This window comes from Desarmillaria tabescens (assembly GCF_030435595.1).
Source record: "Desarmillaria tabescens strain CCBAS 213 chromosome Unknown EV420scaffold_65, whole genome shotgun sequence".
In the NCBI taxonomy this organism is placed as follows: Eukaryota; Fungi; Basidiomycota; class Agaricomycetes; order Agaricales; family Physalacriaceae; genus Desarmillaria; species Desarmillaria tabescens.
The window spans coordinates 151,989-178,811 of record NW_026848364.1 but is presented as its reverse complement, the minus strand read 5'-3'; the positions used below and the strand labels follow the sequence as shown (position 1 = coordinate 178,811).

The following is a 26,823-nucleotide window of genomic DNA, read 5'->3' as shown; positions in this document are numbered from 1 at the left end:
TTCGTATATCTTATGAGTTCCAAACTCCGTCATGGAGACAAGAAAAGGGCTCCCTAAAATGAAGAAATCTATTGTCGCAGATGATTTGAAATATGTATGGCGAATCCGACAAACCCAAGCGCGTAGTAATTAATTAGCAACAGATACGCGTGACGTCATTGCATATAGCCTGTTACTCTCCGCAGTATGGTATTGCTTGCTTTCAACAATACCGGCGCGGAGCAAGCTGAGCCAGAGGATACGAGTCCCGGGCCATACGACTAGACTACGTGCGATTCTCCCGATATCGCACTCTTTGGTAACAAGTTGAAGTAGATTCTTCCGTTGACATCGAAGACTCGGAATGCAGTGGCAATTCTGCTGGAAATTGATGCCGATGAAAGCGGTGGATGTGGCACGGAATTAGGAAGTCATGAAGAGACTGGAAGTAGAGAGGCAGAGGGTATTGATACGAGCTTGGCACAGAGTCACGTAGATTCTGCTGCAGCAGATGCCAATGCGGCCTCCGGCGATGCGATTGCCTCTATCTCGCCACTTGACGTCCTTCCATCTCTTAATCATAAACACGGCTCCAGCACCCAAGATCACAATGGCCATGATTCAAGTAGTGTTGATAGAGACACAGAAATATGAGTCCGATTAGCGCTACACGGAGACAGCTGGCGAATTCAGAAGCAGAGAAGAGTGAGCCACCAAAACCGCTTCACCGTTCTGGAAAACAATCGATTTTTCCCTGACCAAGACCCTACAAATGGAGCCCACACAGACTCCTCCCTAGAAGGATTCAACACCACAATCACCAATTTCCCAGTAACGGGAGATAGAGAATTGGAGGTAGATGGTACCCGGAGCCGGGACAGATACTCTACCATCTGTACGTAAGGACATCGGAAGGGCCGAATCCTGCAAGGTACGAATGCTACAACGACCACACGGGACGCGACAATCGCTCGGAGGGAAGTTAATTTCTCCGCTTTCACCTAACCGCCATTGCTGTCGTGGGGCGATTGTTCTATCGAAGGGGCTGGAGTTTGACAGATAGAGAAGGTCAGTTCAAATGTCAATAGAATATGCTTGTTCTGGCCTTCATTTCGTTGAGCTACGTGGAGCGTATATTCGTGGTCGAACAGAAAGCACACCAATCAACCGTCGATCAAAACGACGGTAATCTCTCAATACTCAGTTCGTGTCCCTTAGACCGCAGTTTAGCAACAATAGGCCAACCATGGGGCCGCGACGACTCACAGGGTATCTGATATCAGGGGGGGTACGCTTTCTAAATCATAATGACGACCGTATTTCTGTGTGACAAAGTGCTACCCTTATGTTTCCACAAAAGACCACCATAAGTATTGTATGTCTTAAACGAGCTGTGATAAAGTGAACAAATATGGTCACGGTGACAAACTGGTGAGACGAACTTCCAAACAAGTCTTCATTCCTTCAAGTGGTCAGCGGAAGGAACGCGATTTCGTTGCTTCATTATTGTCGGAGATGCCCGTGGCAGTAGCCATTCCAAGTAGGAGAGCGGAGTTGTACAGGAGCCGGGTTGAATATAGACCATAACTTTGAGTGCCGACCGTGGTAAAGCAGGAATATCGGAATCACCCGCCGATATCTTCTACTCAAACGGTAGGTGGGTTTCTCCATCATAGAGCCAACATACCTGATAATTTTTTTTTCGTGCATCTGAACCCTGCTTTCCTTCAAAAACCTGTGTCGCAAGAGGGGATTACATTGTCAAAAGGCACTTGCATCCGGATCGGAGGACCTACTGACCGCGACTGCATGTATCTCATCAAAGTTACTCAAACGACACACATGCCTTGATCTGGAGTCCTGATAGACAAACGGAGCCTAGAAGCGTAGGACCTGTCGACGTTCAATGTTGAACATTGATGAATGTTGAATCTTGATGCAGGACCGTGGTCCCGAAAGCACGTGGTGGCACTGCCCGCACAGTCTTCACGTGAGAAGTTGAGAACCCGACGACGACGGGGACAATATCCTTGCCGCCTTCTTAATCTCTCCCGTCAATTGGCTGCACATCAGCCTACCTCGTCCTTATGACCCCCCGACACTGCTACCATGATCAACTACAATGGGTGAGAACGTTCCTGATACAGCCTGACTCGCCCCGGCACACTGAGCGCCGATGGTGGGAATTGAGAATCATGATTGTATGTCATCTATTTTCCGTCGACCCGACGAAATATCTGACTTGTCACTACCAAGCCCTTCGAAGCACTGCATATTATATATTGTTTTATCTCCACACGGGACGCCGCGGAACATCCTTGATTATGTTTATTTTCATAGGCCAAGAATCCCCAAAATGATCTGATTAGAAACCCAGAATCTTGCCCCTACGCAGTAGTCAATACCATCCTCGTGTCTGTCGGACCTCGCTTAGAACAGCCACGAGTCGATTGTGTAGTCCGTGTTGGTCGCCCATCTCTCATCGCAGTATTTGTCCTCCATTTGCATCGATCAGCCGTTGTTTAGCTGACTGTTTAACGTCATAACGTTCAATCAGCGGCCATGGAACATTGCCTATCCCATTATCAACAACGCTCACGTTTCTGGCCCTTCCTTAAAATTCAAGCCGTTGGCGATACCCGGTATCAGATAGTAGTTCCCGCCCCCAATTTATGCTGCCTGCCTTCAAGCTGCACCGGCATTTGCGAACGGATCTCAATCATCTCAAAGTCAAGGTTGACATATTCACGGAGAGTGCTCCTGTCATCCGCCGTGCAGTAATCCGCGACCGTTTTCCCTTTTGGGGCGCCTCTCATTCTGGCCGTGTTTTGTTATCAAGTTGGGTGGACTAGCATATTCCACTCGCCAGATCGCTCGACGCCTTTGAGGCCGATGGATGGCATTGATCGTAATTTTATATCCATGGTTTGCGAACCAGCAACAACATATGATGGATGTTTCATTTAGTTGATCCCCAGCGGCAGGTTGACACGCCTGTTCAGTGCACCTAAGAAAAGACCCTTCAGCTTGATATTATGCCGTCTGTTCTTCGCGTCGAGGTAAACAGTCGTTTCATCTGTCCGATAAGTTCATTATAATAGCAGTTCAAGGCGATGCACACTTGGACCGTATCAAATTCTAGGACAAGAATTCGACCATTCAGAGGTTCGGAGTTGAATGGCTATTTGTGTGCGATCACCTTCGACACCAGAAGATCTTGGGATCGGGTTGGAAATGAAGAAGCCAATCACAGCGCATTTAGAACGACAAATGAAAGAGCATGTTGTATACTTGCGTCTGGCGTGCCCAAGTGGTACCGTGCCGTGTAATGATGATGATATCAGCCAAATATTTCTGTACCCTCAACGAATAAGGTCTTGACGGCGCAGACGACGTATCTCACTATGAAAGGAGCAAAGTCAGCTGGAATACTTTACCCGACGACTTTTGTTCATGCAATTCAGTCACCCGTCGCGTTCTACTTCGAGGCAGAGCTCGCTTATGTGGCATAACACCTTCTCAGCAGTGCCATGAGATGTACATCCCTCAGTGCTGACGAACTTCTCTTCGGTTTATTGGAGCTGAGAAGGCTAGCGAAGGAAGCGACGAACTCATAGGCTTCACCGATCACTCAGGATGCGAATGAAGATGCTGAGACCGCTGTGTACCAGTGTTATAGAGTCATACCATAATTGCGTAGGCGTGCATAGTACCTTCTCTTCGTCTCGGATGACTTCTGCAGTGCGTAAATCCACTACGGACGAGAGGAGCCTAATAGTAGTTTAGAAGTAAGTAACGGATCTATATCGATCAGCAGTCATGCGGAATGAAGATAAATGGCTCAACGGTAGCAAATGTCAGTCTAAGATATTCCGCTATGATCTATAAGATGTGATTCTCAGGACCGGCGTTGAATTCGTATCTGCCTCTGCAAGCCACCTGACTATGACAAGTAGAGAGATGTAGGGTCGATGGCGTAGCTGGTTATCGCATCTGTCTAACACACAGAAGGTCCTCAGTTCGAACCTGGGTCGACTCAATCTTTTGGATCAAATTGTAAATAAAATCTAGAGCTAAGAGGGGCCGGCCGCCGGGGTTAACCGGTTACCGCGTCGCGCGACGTTCGAATGTCAGTATTCAAGAATTACTTTGTCACTGTCAGTCCTCATGTGGTGTTTTCGAGGACTGTTGCCATTCACCCTGACTGAGTTCTGCCATGAGATTGTGAAATATCCAACTAGAACAAACAGGGAGATCACATTCACCCAATTCACGGACTGTCGTTGGGATGGTCATCTCAACGCCAGCCCGCCGAAGACTCCTCACGGAGATTTACTTTCTCATTTTCTTGAGCTGACGATCTTTCCCGGAGATATAACAGCATCGATTGTATTCTATGTTGGACTCCATTGTCATATTCCGATAACAGCGATCTTGTTCGAGTAAGGCAACCCATATTTTAGCCGTACCTCATCCCACTCCCTCAATCTATTGATAAAGGAGACAATCTTAACATGAAGCTTTCACTGAGCTCTATTCCCGAGCTTCTCACAACAAAAATCTTGCGCCATTCACAAGGTTATGCATCTGAGATATGATGGAGGTATAGGTGGCGATTCGCATATCAGCTGGGAATTCTTCCGAAAATCTATGCAGTTTGAATAGCTTCAAGTTCTATAGACCGGGACAATAGTGTGTACAATAATACCTTAGAAGAGTCCATACAAAACTCCGAGGAGTAATGAACGGTGGGTGTGGGTCTACTGGATGTCTTCTTTCGCATTGACGAGATGCGCAGCAGTGCAATATAGAACGGGCTACTAGACCTTACTTGAAGATTAGCTAATGTACCAACGTCAAATCGTGATGGTTAGCGAAAGATGTGCTCAGTGCTTTCATTTCGTCTCTGTTTGTGGGGATGACACTGGAATCAACTATAGCTACACTTAGCCCTCTATACTGCACTACCCCAACAGATAACGAATGCTCTTATTTGAAGATGGAGCAAGGTGGATACGGAAATGGCTCGCATTGGAAGCTATAACTTCGCGCTAGTATGTTGTTAGCCTGGAAAAGAGGTTCGTCGCCATCTTACTATTTGGATCTGTCTTGGACGCACATATCCTTGCAGAATCGCGCAAATGTCAAAAGTACATTTGGTTGCATCTGATTGAAGCTTCCATCTTGTTCGGATCCTCCTCACATTCTCCCGCTCATGGGGATTTGGGGAAGTGGAGCTTTTTGATGCTTTGCCATGAATCATCGCGGGGTTGTGGTGTGGACCTCTATACTGGCGGGGAACTGAGTGTATTTTAGTCTGAATTATGGTTGCTGAATAAATCGGGAAATAAATTGCGCTCTCAACGTTCGACATTTATGTGGCCCAAGGTATTGGGATAGCTGTCTGGAAATCCGTAGTCATCGCGAACTCACGTCACTTTCTCAAGGTTTTGAAATATCTAACTGATTGTTAAACGACTTTGAACGTACTGTCTGGATGCGAGGCTTTGTAGAAATGTCATGAGTTTGTAATCAGAGAGCCATTTCTGGTCTAGTTTCCATTCCTTCAACGATGTGTGAATGAAACCCGAAATTTGTGGAATTGGTTCTGCGCCTCTTTTTTTGGGGGTCTTTGACAATTAGTCCCCCGAGGACTGACCGCTGCCTCATCTCTGGGTGAGCTCACATCACATGCGACAGGTTCCTCATGCTAAGCTCTTTCTAGTAAGGCGCAGTGACCGCCTTCCAACTAGCCAGCGTTCTCGCCCCTCCTAGACTCCGTAACATAGATAAGACATCCCATCCTGCCTGTCACGATTTCGCCTTGAAAATCTAGAACGCGAAGATCATTCATCTAGTTATCGGCAACTCCGAGCCATGAAGCCGGGTATAACGTCGCGTGTATCGGTTTAATGAGATATTGAACACAATAGTTAGTAATTTGATAGACACGAATTTGGATCAGGAGTGATTGAGACGACAAGTGATAATAGGACAACCGGGGCTTTGGAGGGACGGTCCGACGAAGCAGGAGCACATATTGACGCCAACGGAAGAAATTTCGAAGAGGAAAGAAGGCAGAGAACTGCCTGTGAAGAGCAATATCCCTCGATTCCCTTGATTGCCGGTACATGCAAGACATTTATCTATCGAGGCTGTTACAATTGCAGTACTCAACTTTCGTAACAGGCATGAGTCTCAAAGCCCAAATAAGCCTACGATGAGCTCTCTGGAAGCCTCATTGTCCCATGCTGCTACATGCTCGAAGAATTGCACGAAGCACAACATCTAGGAGTCTGAGTGAGGGCTATCAGAAGGTCCCGTAGTATCGGATATGTTGAACGCAGCCTGTGCTATTATTCAGAGACCAGAAAGAATTGACCAGCTCGCGTGTCGCGAATATTTTCTGGGTCATCCAGAATGTACTCGGTGGTAGTAACGTGCCGATCCGGTCAATGGAGAGGCGAAATCATGCCGTTAACAGAGAAGGGATTTTTTAGGCAGCGGAAATTCAGAGAAGCCAAAACTATGATTTGTTCGTTTGCGTCAAAAACCTTGTAGTTTGTTCAGTTTCTTTTTCCAAGAGATATCTAATGAAAGACTTTCCTTGTGAATAAACAGAGGTGATAACTAATGTCGGTGCAGTGGAAGAGGTGTGGTACTCATCAAAAGAAGCGAAACCACGTGTCGAGACAACATACACTCGGCACGGATTCTCCCGATTAGATGGTAATTCCGCTCCATCCATTGTTCCTCTTCCCTCCGTCAACGAAGGTCACGGTAATGGCTCGCACAAGGACGTGCCCTTCGCCGGTTTGACCAAACCTCCTTCGTTCCTTTCCTTACGACTATGAAGGAGGATTTGCTCGTCGGCACAGCATCTCCGTAAGCTTACTCCTGCTTCCTGTAAGAAATCTCACCTATCTTGTTCAGCTTTTGCCAGAACTCGATTTAGCGATATAAAAGACTACATATACCCGTAAATGGAAACAATATACCTGGTTTTTAGAATATTCTGCAATACAAGCAGTTCGATTCGACAGACGCTGTTCAATGCTATTCAATATTGTCGGTACGAGAGCTGACGTTATTTTGCGGACAGAAAATCTAAACCAGTATCTGTCAAAAACGACGGAATCCGGATTCACTCGCTCTATCATCAAGGATATATTCATTCTCTCAATGCCATTCCCGGGAACTGAAGCGCTCAGGCAGCGTTACTTCGCAGAAGCAGTAACCCCTCCATATCAGGAACCAGACTGGTAAGGCAATCAAGCCCTCTTGCTATTTCATCTCATCGTTAATATCGGGGCATCAGAATCACAACGTATCTGAGTATGTAGGCACGCTTTGAATTAACTCGCCTGTGCTGGTTAATAAGACGTACTTCACTACTAATGAAGTCGGCCGCGTTACACGCTCAGTAAATGATGAATTCTTCACCTAGCGCTTGTTGTTGGAACTCGAAGCGCCAGCTCCATAACAGTTGTCTTCTTGTCAAACGATCGGCCAGTGGATCATTTCTACATCTACGGCCAATGCGCTACATCCGATTACTGTCCGATTGTGGCAGCGCTAACGGCACACAATCAGGCAGTAGAACTGATGCACCTGCACGCCGGCGGTTATCATGGGGCCACTCTTATGGGAGTAAATCGGAATAAGTGGCCCTTTCAGTGATTTGCATCGTGTAGTAGCTGCAGACTGTTGGTACAGCAAGCAGTCGACGGTTCTTCTTTATGCTTCATTTTTTTTTGATACAACCGAGGGTATAACTTCGGCATCACGGCACTCCAAAGTGTATGCACAGCTACCGTTCCAATCGTTGTGATTGCGTTCTGGTTGGAGCTGAGGTGAGTTTTTGTCTCACGTACAAGTATCGCGAGGGTAAATCATTTGTAACAGGATAGGATGTATCATACCCGACACAATATACGAGACGATACCGAAAATACATTTCCGATCCATCAACGGTGCTAGCATACGAATTACGGCAACGTCCGTAATAGGTATCTCTACACTACCGACGAGGCCCTTGTGCAGCCAATTTATGATTCAAAATGCAGCAGACTTCTATGAGCAGATAGGCCTCTCTGCTTCTCGCCCTGAATGCAGGCATCAACGTTTCGGAAGAAACTTTAGGCTCTGTGTCTTCACGTCTGAGGCTGTCCGACGTGTCCCGGCATTCAAGGAAGTTGGTTTTCACCAAAGCGCATTCCCACCTATCAGACCGGCATCCTATCCAACCATGTTTCCATGTTGTTCCCGCGGCCATAGCACCATCAGTTTCGCTCTCTATGCAATTACTCATCTCAGGAGAGCGCCAAAATCGTCAGAAAGAGAAATCCCCGGTGACATATCATAATGGACCATCCAATTATGCCTTCGGCTCTCGGTTTGTTGCGACAATAGTGATATATAAGGTGTCCTAGAATGCTTCAAATCTCCACTTCCAAGCCTCAGACCTCATCGACTCATCACACAAGTACTTCCACCCTCACAATACAAAGATGACACTATCTACAGCAACGCGTCCAACTTCGACATACAGCCTCGCCGGTATGCTAATTTCTTTCTTTCTTTATACCCAAGCTCACGGATGCCTAGGTCGCTTAAAGACTCGTGTATGTCAATCCATCCTTGAGAAGTTATCGTTTCCTAATTTTCTACATAGAAACCGAAGAGCGCCTCGGAAGAGATTGGAGATACAATTCGCGCTTTTCTGCAGCACTTTGACACCACCGACCTGCCGTCTATTTGGGATCCGACACTGGAAGCCCTTTGCCTCGCAGAGGCCAAACGTCGCGGATACTCCATCGATGTCCTCAGACCTTACCTGACGCTTGGACTCAACATCACTGTTTCTGCGTACCACCATATTGACAATGCCAATGTCAAGGTGTTTATCGCGTTCTTCTGCATGTTTCTGATATACCTCGATGACGTCTATCCTGACGATTCCGATGCTTTGGGTGGAGTGCCTGATTTTACAAGGGTAAGATCACAGTCATCATTATTGATATTGTTTCAAATGCTGATTGTGCCCTGCAGCGCTTCACATCATCAGAGAAGCAGTCAAGCAAGATCTTGAACGATCTGGCCGACCTTTTGACCGAGAGCTCTCAGCACTTCGGCAAAGTCACTGCTGATTTCATCGTCCACTCTGCCCTCAAGTTCATTACTGGGCTGATCCTAGAGGTCCAGAGCAAGCAGGAGTCGGTAAGTACCCTTCGCTGATAAAACTAATCTATATTTCTAACTCGAGTTCACAGACACAACGCGTTGAAGAATATGCCATATTCCTTCGCGAACAATGCGGGCTTGCAGAGGCTTTCGCGATGTTCATTTTCCCCCGGGATGTCCCATTCCACCTATACATCCAGGCTCTCCCTTCCATGCGAGATTTCATTGACTTCGCGAACGACATCCTTTCATTCTACAAGGAGGAGTGCAGCGGCGATACCAACAATTTTATATCGCTACTAGCTCAAGCTCGTAGTGCGCCTAAGAATCAGGTTCTCCGCTACGTCGCAACACAGTGCCTTGAATCATACGAAAGGGCCCTGCGTATCTTGTCACCTCACAAAGAAGCGTACTTGGCGTTTGAAGAGTTCACAGATGGGTATCTGGCGCTTCATTTGGGAATGAAGAGATATAGGCTTAGCGAGCTGGGATTATAAATTCGTTTTCTCTCTTTAATTTATATATTCTAATTAAATTAGTGTACACTACAATACAACATATCTTTGGGAACCGAGAAAATCCTGTTTTGGATAAGCCTCAAGTTTCAGGTCTTTGGAACCGGTTGAGCTGGAGTACAGTCATGTCAACTTAGTGGCATGAAGTCGCTGATCAATGATCGTCGAATCCCCATCCGAAAATGACAATAATTACCTGCCACTGCAGATAGCCATTCTGGAAGTGATGTGACCTCGCGCCACCGACTTCGAACACTACGACCGGCGCTTGTACTGTTGAAACGCATACCAGGTTAAGTATAGATGGTCTGGTTTCGATCGGTCAGGGCCCGATCTTTGATCGATTTATTCAAACCGCCCTCTTTAGATCGCGCCAGTACCGGAACTCTAGTTGTGTTTATAGAATACACAGCACCTTTCTCTCACGGGTGGTCACTATCCGAGGAGGCCCTTTGTCACCTCGTGGATATGAGTATTCAAATCGGGAGGGGTCGAAATACAAGCACTCTACGTTTCAGTATGTGATAGTGTCAAAATTTCTTCTCTGCGTTTTGTCCTGATTTTTCTCCTCCCATCAGGTATTTATCCTGACGTATCGGCTGCATTGACAGGTCAGAACCAGGGTCTAAAGGGCGGCGTTTCAAAATCACCGTCGGTGAAGCAGCAAAGTTCAAACAACCCCGGGAGCATAACTAGGCCCATCGCAGATCTTTGACTCCTTGCCTAGGGTATTCATCGCGATGGTCAGCGTCCTGGGACCAAAAAAGGTTTAGTCATATAATGCTCTTTTCTCCTTCAGTCCCAAACAGCGAGGATGGTCACATTCATTGACGAAATATGTACCAAACAGTGCCGGAGAATGCTGCGTCGAGGGATTCCAGCTTGGACGTCCAGCCTTACAAGCTTTGTTGGTATGGCTGTTTACGTTCATATCCCATTCTGTTAATCGATATTATCGTGTGTAGGACAAACTTGACGGGCCAGACTTCTAGCACTACATGCCCTTAAACTGGAAAACCACTTTAGAAGAAAATAACTGGCAGTTTGTTTGCACACCATGACGAGCCCTAGATACATATAGTGTATGAAAGCGACTCATGACAATCGCCTAAGCCTCAAGTTGTCAGCCATCCCTTATCTTTCACCCACCTCGAGAAAAAAGCATAAACAGGGCAGAGAAAGCACCTTACGGAGCGGGTCAAGAATGGATCTGTTTACATGAAAGGCTTAAAGCAAGAGGAGCCATAAAAAAAAGTGCACGAAGATCGAAGATCAACTCTTCAGGGATTGACCAACGCTATTCCACCACCAACAGTCAAAGCCGCCCCGTTCGTATAGTCAGATACTGCCAAATAAATTGCCGCCATCCCCATCTCCGCATCACTAGCAAGAATAGAATCAATGTTCAATCTCATCCAAATCCAGAAGATACTCACGTCCCTTGCCTCCCCTCGGGTATTGGGGCTACAAACCCAGGTAATGGCTTCGTTTTGATCACTTCCATGATCTCGGGACTACCTATCTGTGACGCAAACACTCCAGGCTGCAGCGCGTTCACCCGAATCGGGATACCCCTCCCGGCAAAGCTCGTCGCCAGAACGAGGGTGAGCTTGTCCAAGGCTGCTTTCGTCGGGCCGTACGCTAACTAGTAAGCCAAGTTAGTACCGAGTCGGGCTTGAAGAAAACGGCAGGGCACATACAGTGCCTACTGATACTGCAGTGTTAATCTTTGCCCCCACGCTGCTGACGTTGATGACGCTTGACGTGCCTTGAGGACGGGAATGCGCTCCTTTGATGAGGAGGGATTGGAAGGCGCGGACGGCGAAGAATGGCGCGATGGTATTTAACGCGAAGATATCCATCCAGTTCTGTACTGTCTCGGGTTCGAAGGGATCTGATGCCGCTAGCTTCTTTTGGGAGAAATCTGGGTCGCGAAGGGAGGCATTAAACCCGGCGCTGCGAAGAGATTAGTGTGTGAGAGAGGAACTAAGGATGCTGTGGACAAACTTGTTGACAAGAATATCAAGCCTGCCATCGATTCCTTCGATGTGCTTGGCGCTGGCTTTGACGGCCTCTTCGTCCGTTACGTCCATCTGCAGTCTGTGTACACGTTAACAACGGATACTTGGGAGGAAGAAGGCTCACAGACGGGACAAGAGATCCTGGGACGTTCGTAAGCGAGGCGGCGGCCTCCTTGAGCACGTCCAGCCTTCGGCCAGTGATATATACCTTGGCTCCGTTTGCAGCAAATGCTTTAGCAATCATGAATCCTCTGTCGACAGGTCAACCATTCGCCGTGATTGAAATTCCTGAGACTTACATCCCCGTTCCGCCGCCCGTAACTAGTCCTACTCGTCCAGCCAGCGACATCATCGTGGCTACATTGAGATCTGCCATGTTCGAGATTAGTTTCTGTATATGGCTACTTTTATTATAAGAGGTCTTCGGTCTTATTCAGCGGGACCGTTTCCCTGTGAGAATGGTTGATAGTCGATTCACAATAGCTCACAATCCGCTAGTTATCGCCGGCAGCACTGTAACAAATTTTCATACTCCGTGCCGATGGCAGAGCTGCATATCTAAGCAGCGATCACTCAAGCTCTTCCACGCATGTCGTAAAAAGGTCAGCGAGAAGGGCACGCGACTCTCCGGGAGGTGAGACGATCAACGGACGGGGTAACCACATTCCAGAATTGAATTTAGCCACTATACACTATTCCTGACATGCGACTTCAGTCAGCATCAAGTCAGCATATATGCAGCGCCGTACCCTTTAACATGAAAATTCCGGCTGTATTTACTGGCATGAAACATGGTTGAGTGTAAGCGCAGCCTCAAGAGGCAAAGCAATACTTCACTCACAGTAATATGTGTGAACCGCGTCTGGGAGTGACACCCAGGATAAGCCGACTAAGTAGCGCCGACGAAACAGCGCGACATGGTCATGGGTCGACGATTCAGTGGCCATTGTATGAAGTTCCAAACTCGAATTGATAGCCGGTCGCCTCTGGAATTCGCCTACTTCTATTTGTTTCGTTCCCGAGAGCCTTTCGTGTGAATCCCATTAGTAGTTTCCTGTTGTCGTTACAATACTCAGCCGAGGCTTGGGATTCCTCGACCCTAAGGTAAGATAACCGCCGTATCGCAAGAGGCTGCCATTGCCTTCTGGAGACCGTGATGGTAAGGAGGACACCGGGAAATTGCTGCATCGGGGTTTGAAATGTAACTCTGACTACAACCGCCATCATCACCATGGCCTCTGCTGGATGCCCGTTTCTTTTTTTTCAACTTCAAATTGTGGTGAACACAAAAAGGACGGACTAACCAAGCATGCACGGCACCGCAAGACCGCAGAGCCCACTGTCGAACAAGGGCAAGCGGCAACAAGCAGGATATCTGCCTTCTTTTAACAGGTGTCGGCTAATATAGAGGAAAGGAAAGGCGATGGTGCGCGAAACGTTGGGAAAGACTCCAGTACGTCCCGTATATACCTGTTCTATGTTTCCCGATATTCATGATGCTTCAGGTTTGTGTCCAGGACCTCCTTCTCGACAGTCTCTGACTCGTAATACACGATCTACTGTGTTTTCTGCGGTTCATCTCGGGTCCTCTTCGCAGGTATTCGGCTCAATGAATGGGCTTATGGTGGCATAATTCCGACTGCATTCTGTTGTGTATTGGTATGTCTCTTTGAAGTACGACAGATGCTCAGGGTCTCACAAAATCCGTTTCATAGTATTTCTTTGGCTTTCCCCAGTATATCTTTTACACAAGAATCCTATATCTATGCCGCATACATTACTCCCACCGTGGAACCAAACTATACATTCCAGTGAAAATGTGTATTTCAAGAACACGGTATGCGACTGTCATTGCAGGGTCCTGGGCTGGGCTAATCAGGGCACAAATTGCCACGAACCTCCATGGTGAATCTGACGCAAAAGTCTCTTGGTCTTCGATGTACACAAGCATAAACCCGGGGCCGTTCGAATTCAGTTTGCATTTATGCCGAGTCTAGCTGGTTCTTTCTCGGTCCATCCCAGACAGCGTTCAACAAATCTCAACCTCCCCGAGGCCGATAAGAAGCGGCATACAGATGCTCGTTCGCACCTTCCGTATTGTGCTATATAAGAAGAGGCTTGATTGATAGGAAGGCTCTCGCCTCACATCATGTCTCTCACTCTACCTGGCGGAATAGCTCTTGTAACCGGTGAAGTAACTTACGTTTTCCCGAGAGCTCTTTTTGACTAAATCACCTTATGTTTCACCCTGTTCAGGATCTGGTATATCCCACGCTATCAAACCATAACATATTTCTGACTCAAAACCAGCATCTGGCATCGGTCAAGCAATCACAATCTCATACGCCAAAGCCGGCGTTGAAGGTATCTTAGCCTGTGATATCAATTTCGATGGACTCGACGCAACCATCGAAGAGTGCAAAAAAGTTGCTACTCACCCTAATTTCCGCATCCTCCCATTCAAAGTCGACGTCCGGATCGATAAGGATGTTATCAGCATGGTCGAATCCGCCGTGAAGGAATTCGGTCGACTGGATTATGCTGCCAATGTAGCCGGAGTGAGTTGCCTGGCTACTCTTTATCGATCTCCTTCAACGTTCTGGTGCAGATCATCGTAACGCCTGTGGCTACCGTTGATCAGACCATCGAGGACTGGGATAACATCCACGCAATTAATGTCCGCGGAGTCTTCTTGTGCATGCGGGAAGAGATCAGGGCCATGCTCAAGAACGAGCTTCGACCCTTGATCCCGGATCGTGCGCCCACCCGAGGATCTATTGTGAACATGGGCTCCCTCGCTTCTGTTACCCCCATGCCCGGGATGACCGCATATACCGCCTCAAAGCATGTGAGTCCATCATGAAAATATCTCCGACATTGCCTGTTTCTCACTTTCATTATGTCAGGCGGTGGTTGGAATGACAAAAGCTGCGGGTGAGCTTTGTGTTCCATATGTTCTGACCCACCTCATTCTTTCTATGATGTCTTTAGCGGTGTCACACAGTGCAGATGGTATCAGAATCAACACGGTCAACCCCGGATACACGCTTACTCCTCAAGCTCGGGCATTCGTCTCTGACTTTACTCCATATGAGAACGGAACACTTATGAAGGTGCGCTCATCTTCTGGGCTGTTGTAGGGTTATATGCTGATGTTCTGCCTGAAGCGTATGGGCTCGCCCGAAGAAATGGCTGATGCGACCCTCTTTCTCAGCAGCCCGCTGAGCTCATATATGACTGTGAGTAGTACAAGCAATCTCTTTGATTCCTGGCTAATGCTACCGTAGGGGTCTTCTGTATATAGTGAAGGTGGAGCTATGATCTTGTTGAAGTAACGAGGCGTGAGGCCTGCACTCCGGAGCGGTCCAATTCTGTATTGTTATGGTTGTGGAAGTACGCTTGTCTTTTATCGCAGTGCATGGTTATGCATATGGGCAGCTGTGGATGGTTTCGTGGTCGAAACAAGATTTACCACCCTTACTAGAAAACAAGACCAAGACACAAATGCTTTCTGAAGCTCGACTGCTGGAATAAAAGGCAATGCGTCCTGAGGTTGTATACGGAGACTGAGACCAGAGTAACGTGGGGAACACGGCCTCGAGGCTTAAGCCTATGCAATGCTTCAACTGGACGTAGATTTCGGAAAACCGTTCGGCCCGGACTTTTTGCCAGCACGTGGTTGCAAGCATGGCTTCAGCGTGGCAGGCTGCAGGCTCGCAGGTCCTAACTTCAACTTCAACGTCGAACGCGTCGGACTTACGATTTGAATCTGATACTTACTTCCCTGCGTTACCCTATTACAAGGTCATTCATGGATGATTTTCTTTGTTCGACAAATGCACTAACTCCTGATTAAGATGACATTAACGCAAACGGACAAATCACAATTCCATCCCTATTTCTCTTTCTTCATACCCGAATCCTTGCAGCCCAAGAGATCATCCAGGATTGAAGAGCTTCTTCTTTCTAACAAGCCTCCGTCGGAATTTGAAAAGCAGGAATTGCTCGAAACTCTTGCTAGAGGCCCTCAAACTCTTGACGAGTTTGACGAGAAAATTTCTGCGACACGGCATTTGTTGGATTTTCTGGTTTCTGAAAGGGACCAGGCTGCGTCCAATATCTCCGACGCCAAATCTCTTTACAAGCTGTACGCAGGTTGCCGGATGATGTGTTACGTACGGTCTTTCGGGATTGTACCAAGTCGCCAGATGAGGCGTTCAATGGGGAGCTTGTCGTTTTATGGCCCGCCGTAGATATCGAATCAGTCCAACCAAGCCAACCGCCGTGGACTGTTTCTTGCGTCTGTCAACAGTGGAGAACTGTCGCCATTCACACTGCAGATTTATGGTCGTTCATCGAACTCAATCTCGATCAAAGACATAAAAACAAAGACTCAGAGATGGCCAAGAACCGCGTGTTCCGACTTGGCTTATCACTGTTCCGAGCCCACGGTCACGATCTCTCCATTCGTGTTTACGGTAAGAATAGCGTTGCAGACGTCTCTCCGATCCTGCAAATGCTGTTCCCCACCGCTCCGTATTGGAGGCGACTATCAGTCTTGCTTCCTTTTTCTTCATTTCTACACTTTTCTGTGTGCAAGGGCTATCTCAATCGCCTAGATACTCTGTACATAGGCAGTGGAAGACCTGAAATCGATTCCCTCAATATTGACGCCTTCCAACTTGCTCCAAGTCTAAAGGTCCTTGGTACCTTTATATATGACTCTGCTTTCACGCGCTTTTCCGTTCCTTCCTCAGGAATCACGAGTTTTATATCTGGAGGCCCCAATGCATGTATATGAATCTCTCAAACAACTCCCGCACATCCGGGAGCTCACTCTCTTCAGTTGGTGAGCCCATAGAACCAATTCTTTTACATAATGTGACCTTCCTTCATATGTTACACACACCTTGCTCTAACGGCATGTCCAGCGCCGATATGTATTCTCGCCTCAGCCTTCCATCTCTCCGACTGTTAAAGATATCCTTTTACGGATCGAAGCAGACCTCCTTTCCAGTTGTTATCAACCCTGAATCATGTCCCATTGAAGTGCTTGTGATTGCCCTCTATTATCCATCGCCGGAAGCATGTATTCAGATAGGCGACGAACTTCGCAAGTTTTTACGCGGGACTTCTAAACTAGAGAGGCTATACATCCTGACCCAAAAGGCGGAATTACCAGATCAATGGTTCAATGGTCTGGTATACACCTCGGGGCAAGATTCAGTAGCTCCGCGTCTCCGCTTGTTAAGTATGCCACGCGGTCGTATCTCAGCGGGAGATTTGAGATGCCTCGTAAATGTAGTCGAGTCTCGGAGGAGGACAGATGTTGATCCATCGGACAGTGGACAATGTGCGTTGTTGGAGCAAGTGGTACTTGGCCCCGAAACCCTAGAGTTTGACGACGAGGAGCTCTCAGCAAGATGGATGACTATGCGTGCTGGGGGATTAATTGTCACACAAAGAGAAAAGTGAGAAAGGAAGCTCAGGTGGGTTGCCTAATTTTGCCACTTGCAGACATACATAATGATAACCTCATCGAAGGTCGAACACGAAAAGAACCAAGAGTAACCTTACATACATTCATGTGACCGACGAAAGCGTTTCTGCAAAACGGCGAGTTGAACTCAGGGTCAGAAGCAACGTCGGCAATTATAACAACTCGTTCTTTCTCCCTGACGTTTATTAGTTTGCACGAATATGCACTTCTGTGTAATACAGACACTTGTATCCCATCTATGTTTCCCACATTAATATACTTGTCAAGACGCGCTTAGCTCGAACCTCGAAGTCGTAAATACTGTCAAAGGATGTCGAGCAGGACCTGTCAACGATTTCTGCTGGAAACATCGGTATTGAGACAACAGTTACAGCTACTGCCCAGCGTCTGCAAACATGAGGAAATAGTGATTCATTCGTCTTGAACGTAGCCACTGCCATGTAAATAAGCTGACTGGGCGGCTTCAAGCGAATATTTGGTACTTGCCGGAAAGATAACTTGTGGACTCGGACAGCACGAGGGACCCTCTCCACGTTACAGAGGCCCGGGCCGGGAAGGTCAGCCAAAAGACTTCAACCTCAAGTCAGTGGCCACTGGCTACGACATTGATTGAATGCATTTCTTAAATTGATTCTTGTCATTTGTGGCTGAATCCTGATAATGAGGATAAAAAGTGAGTTGACCCAGGCTCGAACTGAGGACCTTCTGTGTGTTAGACAGATGCGATAACCAACTACGCCATCGACCCAATAACTTTTTGGTGTCGATTGTCCAGATCAATATGCAGCGTTGACCCTGTATGCAAAAAATTGGTACGTATTGTTTCCAACAGCACGCGATAATTATGAAGAATAGGAACATCTGCACGTATTTGAGGCCAATCAGTGACTCGGAACATACGAAAAGGAGGAGACGTACCTCGCTTATCGCGTCCTTCCATGGATTCGCAGAGCAATGCGAAGAGACAGGCGCATTCGTGGTCACGGCCACCTGTACCTCTTTATTATCTAGCTCCTTAACCGTCGCTTTGCCCGCTGCATTCCCATCTGTATCCTTCATTCCTGTCTTCTTCTTGGGTGATCAGCGGTGGACACAATTACCACTCGCATATATTTTATATTCGTATTTTCCGAAAGCCTCCCGCACCCGACATCTAACCATCCAATTGCACAAGTTTAGGAGAAAGCCTGGCTTCCAAAGTATCCCCGTAACGTTGTCGGTAGCGAGAATGTCGACCTTCAAAGAATGGCCATCATGACGACGTCTACCAGGATCTATTCCGTTCGTGGAGGTAAGGTTGACTTCTTTCTTTCCAGGACCGTGTGCATGACAAGTTGGAGTGAGAGAGGCATCGAGCTAGTGTTTCCGGCTAAACGGACGAGGAAAAACTGAACGAGCGAGGCGAATTTTTGTCCTGGGCCTTACCTTCATCGTGGGTCCACGCAACGCAATACAATCGCTGAAATGCAAAGGTACGAATGAGGAGGGAAGTCTGGCTGCGTATATGCGTGTCACGTACCTCGTGTTCACCATTTTCAGTGCTTCATCCCAATGCAACAGCATAGTTACCGGTCCCTTTGAATGTATAGCGACTTGTTGGAAGACAGAAGAGGGTGGAGTGGTTTCATTTTTCAACCAGGCCATGGACGGCGACGGTGGACCTGTCCATTTTCGACGCCCTAGAAGCATGTCATGACATTGACTTCGTTATCGTTATTGTCATTTGGATCTGCTAGGACGTTGGTATGGATAGGTGAACCCCGACTGAGCCTGAGACTAAGACTCCTTTGAGGCAAAATTTAGGCAAGCCTGAAGCAAAGTAACGATACATATCCTTGCCGTACCTTTATGCCCTTTCGCGACCGTCCAAGTCAATGAATCTTTTTATGTTTGTCAAGATCTGAGCGCTCGATGTCTTGGATGGCAATTCGAACGGTATTGATTCGGCGGCGGGAAACGTGATGGTGGTCGGAGATCAACATTGTCAACAATTTGATTGAATGAACAATGGCTTTATTACTCACCACCATGACCGAGGCAACGTCTCTTCATCCTCCTCCTTCAAGCACTGACCGGCACAAGCGACCTACAAACAGACCAGTACGTGCCATCACTGGCTCTTGCACGCAATGAGACAATCCTGCAAAACCGTTGAAGAGGCACAATTGCGGTAGTATTCGTATTCTTCGACTAACTAGCATTTGATGGCCATCACATCCGAGTGGCAGGATCCGAGTCCTATGCTCTCCGTCCGCTCTATTTATCTGTAATATGTTACATGATATCAGAAGAGAGACAAGGTCCATAGTTAGAATATTTTCCTTACCTGCACCCTTCTTGATCCATCATAACTTATCGGATGTGTAATACCCTGTGCTCAAGTCTGCCTGTATACAGCCAGTACAGGTTTTCTCCCATCAGTAGACATTTTCATATCCAAGTCTGTCATATCGCCTTCTTTATTAGAAGTTCTACCGTTGATGTATCCGTCATTGAACCGCACGGTCCCTGTTCTGTCCACATATCTAGCTGTAAAGTGTGCTGTACCATAGTATATCACCCCTGTCAAGCGGTACCCAGCAGATTTGCCTGCTACTTGCATCGAGAATGTCTGGTCTGGCTCGGTATCTATACCTTCAATGTAAACTGGAAGAAGTTCGGAACACGAGTTGTACTGCTCTGTTTTATGGGTGGGATGTTGAGATAAGCGGTAATTCTCCAGCCGCTCACCCGGATATAGCAGGGAACCCTCGCAAACAGGCGAGGGTTGTCTTCATTCGACTACCTATTTATCTACTCGCCGTGTACACTAATAGAAGCAACAGGATGTAATAAACGAGTTCTTGCCTGACTAACCCTGACAACCGATGATCCCGACGTCAACTGCGCTGTGATGCACGACACTTGAAACTCCAACACACCCCCGCAAGTTCGCGCATCAATCCCAAGAAAAGAAAAGATAAAATAAGAGGAGAAAACATACAATGTACACCCCCGGAAGGTGAACACCGTGGTGGGAAAATATAGCCTAGAAAGCGACATCGGAGTCACTCTCATAAGCCAACACGGCAAAATCCGCCGCCGCCGTCTTCCCCTTTTTCGACTTCCGCCACTTTGCCCTCTCCTCACAATCCGCCTTCAAATGCCCGGGCTTATCGCAGAAAAAGCAAGTGAGCTCGACTTGACTATTTCCCTTCAGGCCCCTGGATGCCTTGCCATCGCGAAAGGCGACAGCCGCAACATCATCATCATCGCCTGTCCCATCCTTATCCTTCTCCGAACGTTCAGGAGCAAGCGACGCTTGGCGCGTTTCTTCGTTCAGCAAGCGAATAATCACGTTCGAGAGTGTGAGCTGGTCGGGCGGGGTCGCGTCAAAGTTGATAATGATGTTTTCGTAGGAAGGGGGGAGTCCCATGGTGAGCGCGAGGATTAAGTCTTGGTCGCTGACGTCGATACTGGCTAGTTCCATCGCCTTCGCCATTCGCCTGATCTTCCCAACCCAAGCCTCCATACCCTGGCCCTCAAGCATCTTCGCCGTCAAGAACTTCCTTCGCAAGGACAAGCTCGTTGCAAAGCCCTGTGCACGATGCACAGTCTGCAAGTTCCCCCAGATCTCCCGTGGGTCCTTCGAGTCCATGTGCGCCAGCTGCCCGACATCCACCCTCAAAATCATCTCAGCCCTCGCCTCCGCCATCTTCTGCTTATCCCGCGCCTTCAACTTCGCCGTGACCTCTGCCAAGACCTCCGACTCCGACTTCCCATCCCCATCAACCTCAATCTCGACAATGTCAGTCCAGAGCTTCCGACGTGTGAGCTCGGCTTCCATCATCACTCGCCATTCCGCAAAGTTTCCGACCGATAACTTGGGAAAACGCGCACCAAACAACTCGTCCGACATTTTGCTCTATAGGCGATCTCGACGCGGCAAACAACGAATGTGGAGAGCAAAAAACGAACAACTGGACCGTCTCGTGGACCAGAAAAGCGAACAGCCGGACCGTCTCGTGGACCAGCAAAGCGAACGACCAGACCGTCTCGTGGTCTAGCAAGTGACAAAGGTGATCTCGACACCAGTGTCGGGGTGGCGATGTAGCGATAGTCTCGAGAGTCAGCACAGAGAACGAGAGCGACAAGGACTGTGGGTTATGCTGCCTGTTTGTGTTGAGATAAGCGGTAATTCTCCAGCCGCTCACCCGGATATAGCAGGGAACCCTCGCAAACAGGCGAGGGTTGTCTTCATTCGACTACCTATTTATCTACTCGCCGTGTACACTAATAGAAGCAACAGGATGTAATAAACGAGTTCTTGCCTGACTAACCCTGACAACCGATGATCCCGACGTCAACTGCGCTGTGATGCACGACACTTGAAACTCCAACATGGGACCTTCGCATTCTCTGCATATTATCCTAGAAGGATATTGCTGGGTCGACGTCAAATACTTGTTGATCGTGTGTGGAGTTTGATTCCTTATTTTCGATAAAAATTTTCCGTAGCTTTAGCCTGTGCTCCGTTTCGTAAAAAAATAAATAAAATAAATAATTAATTTAAAAAAAAAAAAAAAAAAAAAAAAAAATCAAATGTATGTCCAAAAAAATCATCCAACGCTAAGAGAAATATCCTTGGGGATTCCGTTGAGTAGACCAAGCATCGGAAGGTGGCCGAGGTGCAAGTGTCAAAAAAATCGCTATATGCCACATTGCATCATAGCATGTGTCAAAGTCAAATTATAAGTCCAACATTGCCGGCCACCACTTGCCAACGAGAAAACGAGCTCCCGCTGCAATTAGCTGAAGGACGGCAGAGAGGACGTTGAAAATGACACAATATGTAAAGACAAATTCAACATATCTCTCAATTTACGTGCATCACTCAAGCAATAGGGTTTTTATTCTGCGAACCATTAAAACTGCTCTGTAGAAAGTGCCAAAAAACACAAAATCACCCATCGTGAACCCATAGTATCATAAGTCGGAGAGAATGTAAAAGACTGGATTCCAAAAAGGAAGCAAAGTCACAGGAAAATGATGGACGATACGAAAAATTCCCACGAAGAGGTCAGGTAGAATGCGGCGGCAAACGCCGTGTTGGACGATCAAAAATCGGATCCCAGGATGGTATAAAGACCGAAGAAACCTATATTCATAGGACTCGGAATTGCCCGCTCTTTCTGTTCTGTGTTGGAATTTCTGCGCTCTAAGTGTACGAGGGATCTCTCTCGTAGGTGAACTTTGGCGAATTCGTGAGCGGAATGATTGTCCCATCCGAGGGATATCAATATGAGACCCGGGTGTAGGACTCTGATTCTGGCGATGTTACGCTTCGCGTTACGACAATTGGACATTTAATTCGAAGTAGGGTGCGCTGCGGCAGGTATCAAGAAGTCTAAGTTACTGTCGGCCAATAGCTTGGAAGGGCCTCATAATGCTAGTGTTTGTCCTAGCTCACCCGTGTTTAAAACATGTCCTGATAGCTAAACGAACGAACGTAGTGTCCAGCATTCCTATCCTCATCAAAAATATTGCGGCGCCGAAATCCTAGAGGACATACCAGACGTAAAAGAACAAAGATCCGCAAAGCGAGGAGAAGGTGAAAGGTACCCGCATCTCTGCCAATCGATTTGACGTTCATTCCTTTAGAATGCTCTTCCGTGAAGAAGGTCATACACATTCATCAAATCTTTCCGCGAAGCTCGGGGAGAATCATGGGTGCTAACTGCATTTGTTGGTGGCATGCGTTCATTATCATATGTCTTGTGAGCAAGAAGGTTTCCTCAGAAACATCCTTGTATGTATTTCTTCGAATATGTCCACGCGGAGACGTATAGCCAATGGAGAAGTTGGAATTAGCTGGAATATATATATTCAAGCAGACACAAGGACGTGGGCAATGTTGCGGGAGTGCCTCACATCCAGTTAGCTGAGAACGTGTAAACAAAGAACGATCGGTGATGTCAAGTAATAATTGTGACCGGACTTCTTACTGACCACATGATCAATACAGATCTCTGGTGAGGCTTTGACACGACGAATCGCTGGCGTACATCTTCCAAGAGAGCAGACTTCGGACAACCGTTTCTCTTCCATCGTTATTACAGTAGAGCTCCAATAAAGTCTTCCTCTCGGGAGAGACGGTTGCTATTCGGCGGATCTTCCGAGTCGTTATCCGTGCGAATGTGCACCCTGAAAGCTCTCACTGCTTGCCGAGCCCGCATTCGATGATCGGATTACTGTATAATTACGACCAAGTGTTCAGTAACGCGTAACGGTGGTCCGTGAACTGAACACTTTTGGACAGGTATAACACGGGGTCTCCGACTTGCTGGTGCATGCCAAATATGGGGTTTTTTCGCCACTACGCGGCCGGTTTCAGCCTAAATATAGCAAGTGGACCCTGTATGAACACTTTGCCGACTGAACACTTGGTCAGTACCATCGCATCATAACGCCTGCAAGGCCCACATCAGGGGCAAAGCCTGCTACGTTGACCCCCCTTGAAACCTCGTTTTTTATATAATTATGATAGTTTATAATAAACCAAACTTATGTATAATTGATTGATCCTGCGAGGTTTGCTGGCTATAATTCCTGCAGGAGAGATTGAATCAAGGCCCAAGGGTTATTCAAATCTTGGCTTGCGGAAAAAAAACGAGGTCATAATCAATAATAGTTAGCATTCAAAAAATAGTAGTATGAATGAGAGAGTACTACCCCTTGAAATGATTCACTCAGCGGTGGTGGCTTCTGCTGCTGAGAGAAAAAGACTCGCTCGGTGGCGGCATTCTGCCGCCACCAGCTCGCATTTTCTCTCAGAGTCAGAATCCTTGGCAAGATCGGCCGAACAACGCCGCAGAAAGCGTGATAGTAACAGAGGGTCACATGTAAACAGTGACAAGCGGTGACTGTGCCACCCCGAAACTCTGACTTAAACGGAAATTTTGAAGCGTTGGGCCGTGAATTTCTTCTACAAATAGAAATTTTTATGACATCGGACTTCGGGTTAAACTCAAAACTCGGCTACCACCATCCCTCTATAAGACCTACTACTAACGTAGCAGGAATAAACGCCGGAAATTTACCATAGACTCTAGGAACCCGGGATCTTTTCTCCCATGGGCGCACCATTCATTGTAATCGCATCGTTCCTCGTCTATCTGCTTCATCGATGGTTTAAGCGACCGTCAGTCAAGCACGTCAAGGGACCATCATCACCCTCTTTCTGGCTTGGTGAGCCAGTATACACGTATCTCAATACGAAAATGGACTTACACACCATCCTGCCAGGCCACGAACGTGTCCTTCGCGATCAGAATAATGCAGGCGACCTCGAAACAAAATGGCGCAGGGAATATGGTACCCTTTATCGTACTGGGGGCTGTTTTGGGGTGAAATTTTTCTTTGTCTCTGCCTTGGTCACAATTGAAGCAATATTGGCAGCAAGACGTCCTAGTAGTGTGTGACCCCAAGACCCTCGAGCACGTCTTTCGTTCGTCACATCCTTATCTCAAATCACAGGACGTCATCTTCATCCTGGATCTCATTGTTGGTAAAGGCCTTTCCAGTGTTGACGGTGAATATTCTTCCGGTCCAACTCGAGCGCAACACTATATCCCGTGTATCTAGAGGAAACGCACCACCGCCAACGCAAGATTCTAAATCCGGCATTCTCCCCTGCACAGTTTCGGAAAGCGCAGGCCATCTTCCAGCATTGTTGTGACAAAGTAGGTCCATCCATCCATCAAACAGCGTGATAATAGTTGAGAACTTCTGGCGATTACAGCTCGTGAATAGCATGAAAGAATCTCTGACTGCCAGCGGTACGAATGAAGCTATCAATATTCTTCAGTGGACAAGCAAAGTTGCCCTGGATATTATTGGGCTAGGCAAGTAGCATCTGTCATTTTTTGTCAGTGATGAGTCTGATATCCAAAAGCCTCATTTCGGTACGATTTTGGTTCGCTCGACGGTCGGAATACCGAGTTAGGGCAAGTGATGAGACATCTCTTGTAAGAAGAATCTCTCCTTTACTTCAATGTCCACCGTACCTAATATCCAATTTCAGCACGGCCTCGCAATCCAATCCAACGGCATTCGAGCTTATTCTTGTGACTCTGATGCGAATGCTTCCACATTCGACACTAGGATTACTAAGGTTGATTCCCACCCGAGAGATTCGTCTGCTCACTAGCGTGGGAACTGTGGCTAAGAAAACTGCCCGGGAAGTTATAGCTGGCCATGATGAAGCGCAGGCGCCAGAAGGCGATGGAGATGTTGTTGATGTCTTAGGTCGGTTTACTGGTTCCATTGAAATACAGCTAAAAACATGGTCGTATCTCTAGCGAGAGCGCGCTTAGCAGGCAAAATGCAGGATGATGAAATAGAAGCGCAGTTAATGTCTGTTGTTTCTTTACTCGCTCTTTATGATGTCATTTTTACTCTCCTTCTTAGGACCTTCGTCGTTGCCGGGCACGAGACGTCGAGTACTAGTATAGCTTGGTTGCTATACGAACTCGCTGCACATCCTGAGCATCAATCCATAATTCGTGCAGAGCTCAGACAATCAAACGACTACGACTCTATGTCATTTTTGAACGCGGCTATCAAAGTGAGCATGCTTAGTAGCTAAATCGGATACCCATGTTCATCCTCTAATGGCAGGAGGCTCTCCGTCTACACCCAATTGCGCATTCCTTGATACGTACCGCTCCTCATGACGACGTTCTACCTCTCTCCGGAGGGAAGACGCTTGCCATACCCAAGGGGCAGACACTAGTTTGTTCTGTTTACCTATACAATCGGTATGATCTTCCTCTGTCAATCCAATATCAAATTGACCCGAGCTTTTTCTAGTCTTCCGTCTCTCTGGGGAGACGACGCAGAAGAGTGGAATCCAGCTCGGTTTTTTGAACAGACTCTGCCTGTATCACTGGGTGTGTATGCTAATCTGTGAGTTTTATGATCTTGGCCCTGTGCGCACCTTCAGCACCTGCTTGACGGAATGCTAGGATGACATTTAGTGAGTTACCTTTCAGAGTGTCTTTTCTCCGACTAACGCGACCCTCAGGCGCTGGATCTCGCTCATGCATCGGGTAGCTAACTGCTGCTATGATCCATCTCGTTCCCTTGCTGATCCTTTTCCTTTCTCATAGGTGGCGATTCGCGTACGTTCCTCGTCTTGTCAATTCCGCTTCAATGAAATTGACCAGCGAAACGCAGGGTCATGGAAATGCAAACAATCCTAGCCAACCTGATTCTACACTTCGAATTCAGTTTGCCCGAGGGAGGGGTCGAGGTCCTACACTTTCCTGGGTCACCAGGGGTTGTACCCATCGTGAAGGGCGAAGCACGTTTAGGCACTCAAGTGCCCTTAAGGGTGAGGGTTTTACATTAGTGACTCCGCAGGCTGCCAGGACCAAGATTTATCGATTTGTGTATTCTGTCATCGACAATCTAAAAGCCTTACGAAATTAAGGCATTGCAGGAGAGCAAGACTTGCTTTCAAGGATGCAGATATGATGTCGTATTGGTACTAACTTTGGTTTAGACAAGACTGTGCATGATCTTGCGAGCTCAGAGCCTCAGGCGCAGTTTCCCTGGATCCCCCTTTCACGTTATGGACATAATG

The 26,823-nt window shown here is 47.4% G+C and overlaps 8 protein-coding genes and 1 non-coding gene across 9 annotated transcripts; 5 read left to right on the top strand and 4 right to left on the bottom strand.

The window, feature by feature from the left end:
- The first annotated feature begins 3,944 nt into the window (after nucleotides 1-3,944).
- Nucleotides 3,945-4,018, top strand: EV420DRAFT_t258. The gene has a single exon. It is a non-coding gene; the product is annotated as a tRNA-Val (tRNA).
- Nucleotides 4,019-8,390: 4,372 nt separating this feature from the next.
- EV420DRAFT_1080851 (isoprenoid synthase domain-containing protein) lies at nucleotides 8,391-9,862 on the top strand. Its single transcript, XM_060465716.1, has 4 exons — nucleotides 8,391-8,603; nucleotides 8,654-8,974; nucleotides 9,031-9,198; nucleotides 9,252-9,862. Exons 1-4 carry the CDS (start codon nucleotides 8,490-8,492, stop codon nucleotides 9,657-9,659), a joined length of 1,011 nt encoding a protein of 336 aa, XP_060324266.1. The 5' UTR covers nucleotides 8,391-8,489; the 3' UTR covers nucleotides 9,660-9,862.
- Nucleotides 9,863-10,617: 755 nt separating this feature from the next.
- Nucleotides 10,618-12,297, bottom strand: EV420DRAFT_1080441 (short-chain dehydrogenase). The gene is made up of 6 exons (XM_060465713.1): nucleotides 11,998-12,297; nucleotides 11,827-11,949; nucleotides 11,685-11,777; nucleotides 11,378-11,633; nucleotides 11,114-11,322; nucleotides 10,618-11,060 (listed from the first exon to the last, which is right to left on the bottom strand). The coding sequence occupies exons 1-6, from the start codon at nucleotides 12,072-12,074 to the stop codon at nucleotides 10,958-10,960; spliced, it is 861 nt and encodes a 286-aa protein (XP_060324265.1). The 5' UTR covers nucleotides 12,075-12,297; the 3' UTR covers nucleotides 10,618-10,957.
- Nucleotides 12,298-13,749: 1,452 nt separating this feature from the next.
- EV420DRAFT_1080568 (oxidoreductase) lies at nucleotides 13,750-15,294 on the top strand. The gene is made up of 8 exons (XM_060465715.1): nucleotides 13,750-13,887; nucleotides 13,955-13,960; nucleotides 14,009-14,256; nucleotides 14,307-14,546; nucleotides 14,605-14,632; nucleotides 14,690-14,811; nucleotides 14,866-14,937; nucleotides 14,986-15,294. Exons 1-8 carry the CDS (start codon nucleotides 13,848-13,850, stop codon nucleotides 15,031-15,033), a joined length of 804 nt encoding a protein of 267 aa, XP_060324264.1. The 5' UTR covers nucleotides 13,750-13,847; the 3' UTR covers nucleotides 15,034-15,294.
- A 91-nt stretch (nucleotides 15,295-15,385) lies between these two features.
- Nucleotides 15,386-17,173, top strand: EV420DRAFT_1727540 (uncharacterized protein; the record flags this gene model as incomplete). The annotated part of the gene is made up of 4 exons (XM_060479855.1): nucleotides 15,386-15,502; nucleotides 15,556-15,853; nucleotides 15,907-16,491; nucleotides 16,545-17,173. The coding sequence occupies 4 exons, from the start codon at nucleotides 15,386-15,388 to the stop codon at nucleotides 17,171-17,173; spliced, it is 1,629 nt and encodes a 542-aa protein (XP_060324263.1).
- Nucleotides 17,174-17,658: 485 nt separating this feature from the next.
- EV420DRAFT_1080408 (uncharacterized protein) lies at nucleotides 17,659-18,406 on the bottom strand. The gene has a single exon (XM_060465711.1). It carries the CDS (start codon nucleotides 18,255-18,257, stop codon nucleotides 17,796-17,798), a length of 462 nt encoding a protein of 153 aa, XP_060324262.1. The 5' UTR covers nucleotides 18,258-18,406; the 3' UTR covers nucleotides 17,659-17,795.
- Nucleotides 18,407-19,192: 786 nt separating this feature from the next.
- On the bottom strand, nucleotides 19,193-19,882 carry EV420DRAFT_1341097 (uncharacterized protein). Its single transcript, XM_060468933.1, has one exon. The coding sequence runs from the start codon at nucleotides 19,502-19,504 to the stop codon at nucleotides 19,247-19,249; it is 258 nt and encodes an 85-aa protein (XP_060324260.1). The 5' UTR covers nucleotides 19,505-19,882; the 3' UTR covers nucleotides 19,193-19,246.
- On the bottom strand, nucleotides 19,276-19,882 carry EV420DRAFT_1080558 (uncharacterized protein). The gene is made up of 2 exons (XM_060465714.1): nucleotides 19,525-19,882; nucleotides 19,276-19,462 (listed from the first exon to the last, which is right to left on the bottom strand). The coding sequence occupies exon 1, from the start codon at nucleotides 19,798-19,800 to the stop codon at nucleotides 19,576-19,578; it is 225 nt and encodes a 74-aa protein (XP_060324261.1). The 5' UTR covers nucleotides 19,801-19,882; the 3' UTR covers nucleotides 19,276-19,462; nucleotides 19,525-19,575.
- A 3,524-nt stretch (nucleotides 19,883-23,406) lies between these two features.
- Nucleotides 23,407-26,729, top strand: EV420DRAFT_1080382 (cytochrome P450). Its single transcript, XM_060465710.1, has 16 exons — nucleotides 23,407-23,623; nucleotides 24,290-24,425; nucleotides 24,483-24,583; nucleotides 24,636-24,768; nucleotides 24,822-24,919; nucleotides 24,979-25,081; nucleotides 25,132-25,204; nucleotides 25,261-25,484; nucleotides 25,538-25,592; nucleotides 25,647-25,803; nucleotides 25,857-25,996; nucleotides 26,049-26,144; nucleotides 26,204-26,214; nucleotides 26,263-26,287; nucleotides 26,348-26,359; nucleotides 26,415-26,729. Exons 1-16 carry the CDS (start codon nucleotides 23,528-23,530, stop codon nucleotides 26,587-26,589), a joined length of 1,635 nt encoding a protein of 544 aa, XP_060324259.1. The 5' UTR covers nucleotides 23,407-23,527; the 3' UTR covers nucleotides 26,590-26,729.
- The last annotated feature ends 94 nt before the right edge of the window (nucleotides 26,730-26,823 follow it).

Bases quoted from the DNA above. Each gene is read 5' to 3' on its own strand.
- EV420DRAFT_1080851 (XM_060465716.1), top strand. From the start codon at position 8,490: ATGACACTATCTACAGCAACGCGTCCAACTTCGACATACAGCCTCGCC. The intron at 8,604-8,653 runs GTATGTCAATCC...TTTTCTACATAG, and splicing joins TAGGTCGCTTAAAGACTCGT to AAACCGAAGAGCGCCTCGGA. The intron at 9,199-9,251 runs GTAAGTACCCTT...TCGAGTTCACAG, and splicing joins TCCAGAGCAAGCAGGAGTCG to ACACAACGCGTTGAAGAATA.
- EV420DRAFT_1080441 (XM_060465713.1), bottom strand. From the start codon at position 12,074: ATGGCAGATCTCAATGTAGCCACGATGATGTCGCTGGCTGGACGAGTA. The intron at 11,323-11,377 runs GTATGTGCCCTG...TTGGCTTACTAG, and splicing joins CTGCAGTATCAGTAGGCACT to TTAGCGTACGGCCCGACGAA. The intron at 11,061-11,113 runs GTGAGTATCTTC...TATTCTTGCTAG, and splicing joins CCCGAGGGGAGGCAAGGGAC to TGATGCGGAGATGGGGATGG.
- EV420DRAFT_1080568 (XM_060465715.1), top strand. From the start codon at position 13,848: ATGTCTCTCACTCTACCTGGCGGAATAGCTCTTGTAACCG. The intron at 14,547-14,604 runs GTGAGTCCATCA...TCATTATGTCAG, and splicing joins CATATACCGCCTCAAAGCAT to GCGGTGGTTGGAATGACAAA. The intron at 14,633-14,689 runs GTGAGCTTTGTG...TGATGTCTTTAG, and splicing joins TGGAATGACAAAAGCTGCGG to CGGTGTCACACAGTGCAGAT.
- EV420DRAFT_1080408 (XM_060465711.1), bottom strand. From the start codon at position 18,257: ATGAAGGATACAGATGGGAATGCAGCGGGCAAAGCGACGGTTAAGGAG.
- EV420DRAFT_1341097 (XM_060468933.1), bottom strand. From the start codon at position 19,504: ATGGACCTTGTCTCTCTTCTGATATCATGTAACATATTACAGATAAAT.
- EV420DRAFT_1080558 (XM_060465714.1), bottom strand. From the start codon at position 19,800: ATGCAAGTAGCAGGCAAATCTGCTGGGTACCGCTTGACAGGGGTGATA.
- EV420DRAFT_1080382 (XM_060465710.1), top strand. From the start codon at position 23,528: ATGCCAAATATGGGGTTTTTTCGCCACTACGCGGCCGGTTTCAGCCTA. The intron at 25,804-25,856 runs GTGAGCATGCTT...CTCTAATGGCAG, and splicing joins TTTTGAACGCGGCTATCAAA to GAGGCTCTCCGTCTACACCC. The intron at 25,997-26,048 runs GTATGATCTTCC...AGCTTTTTCTAG, and splicing joins TCTGTTTACCTATACAATCG to TCTTCCGTCTCTCTGGGGAG.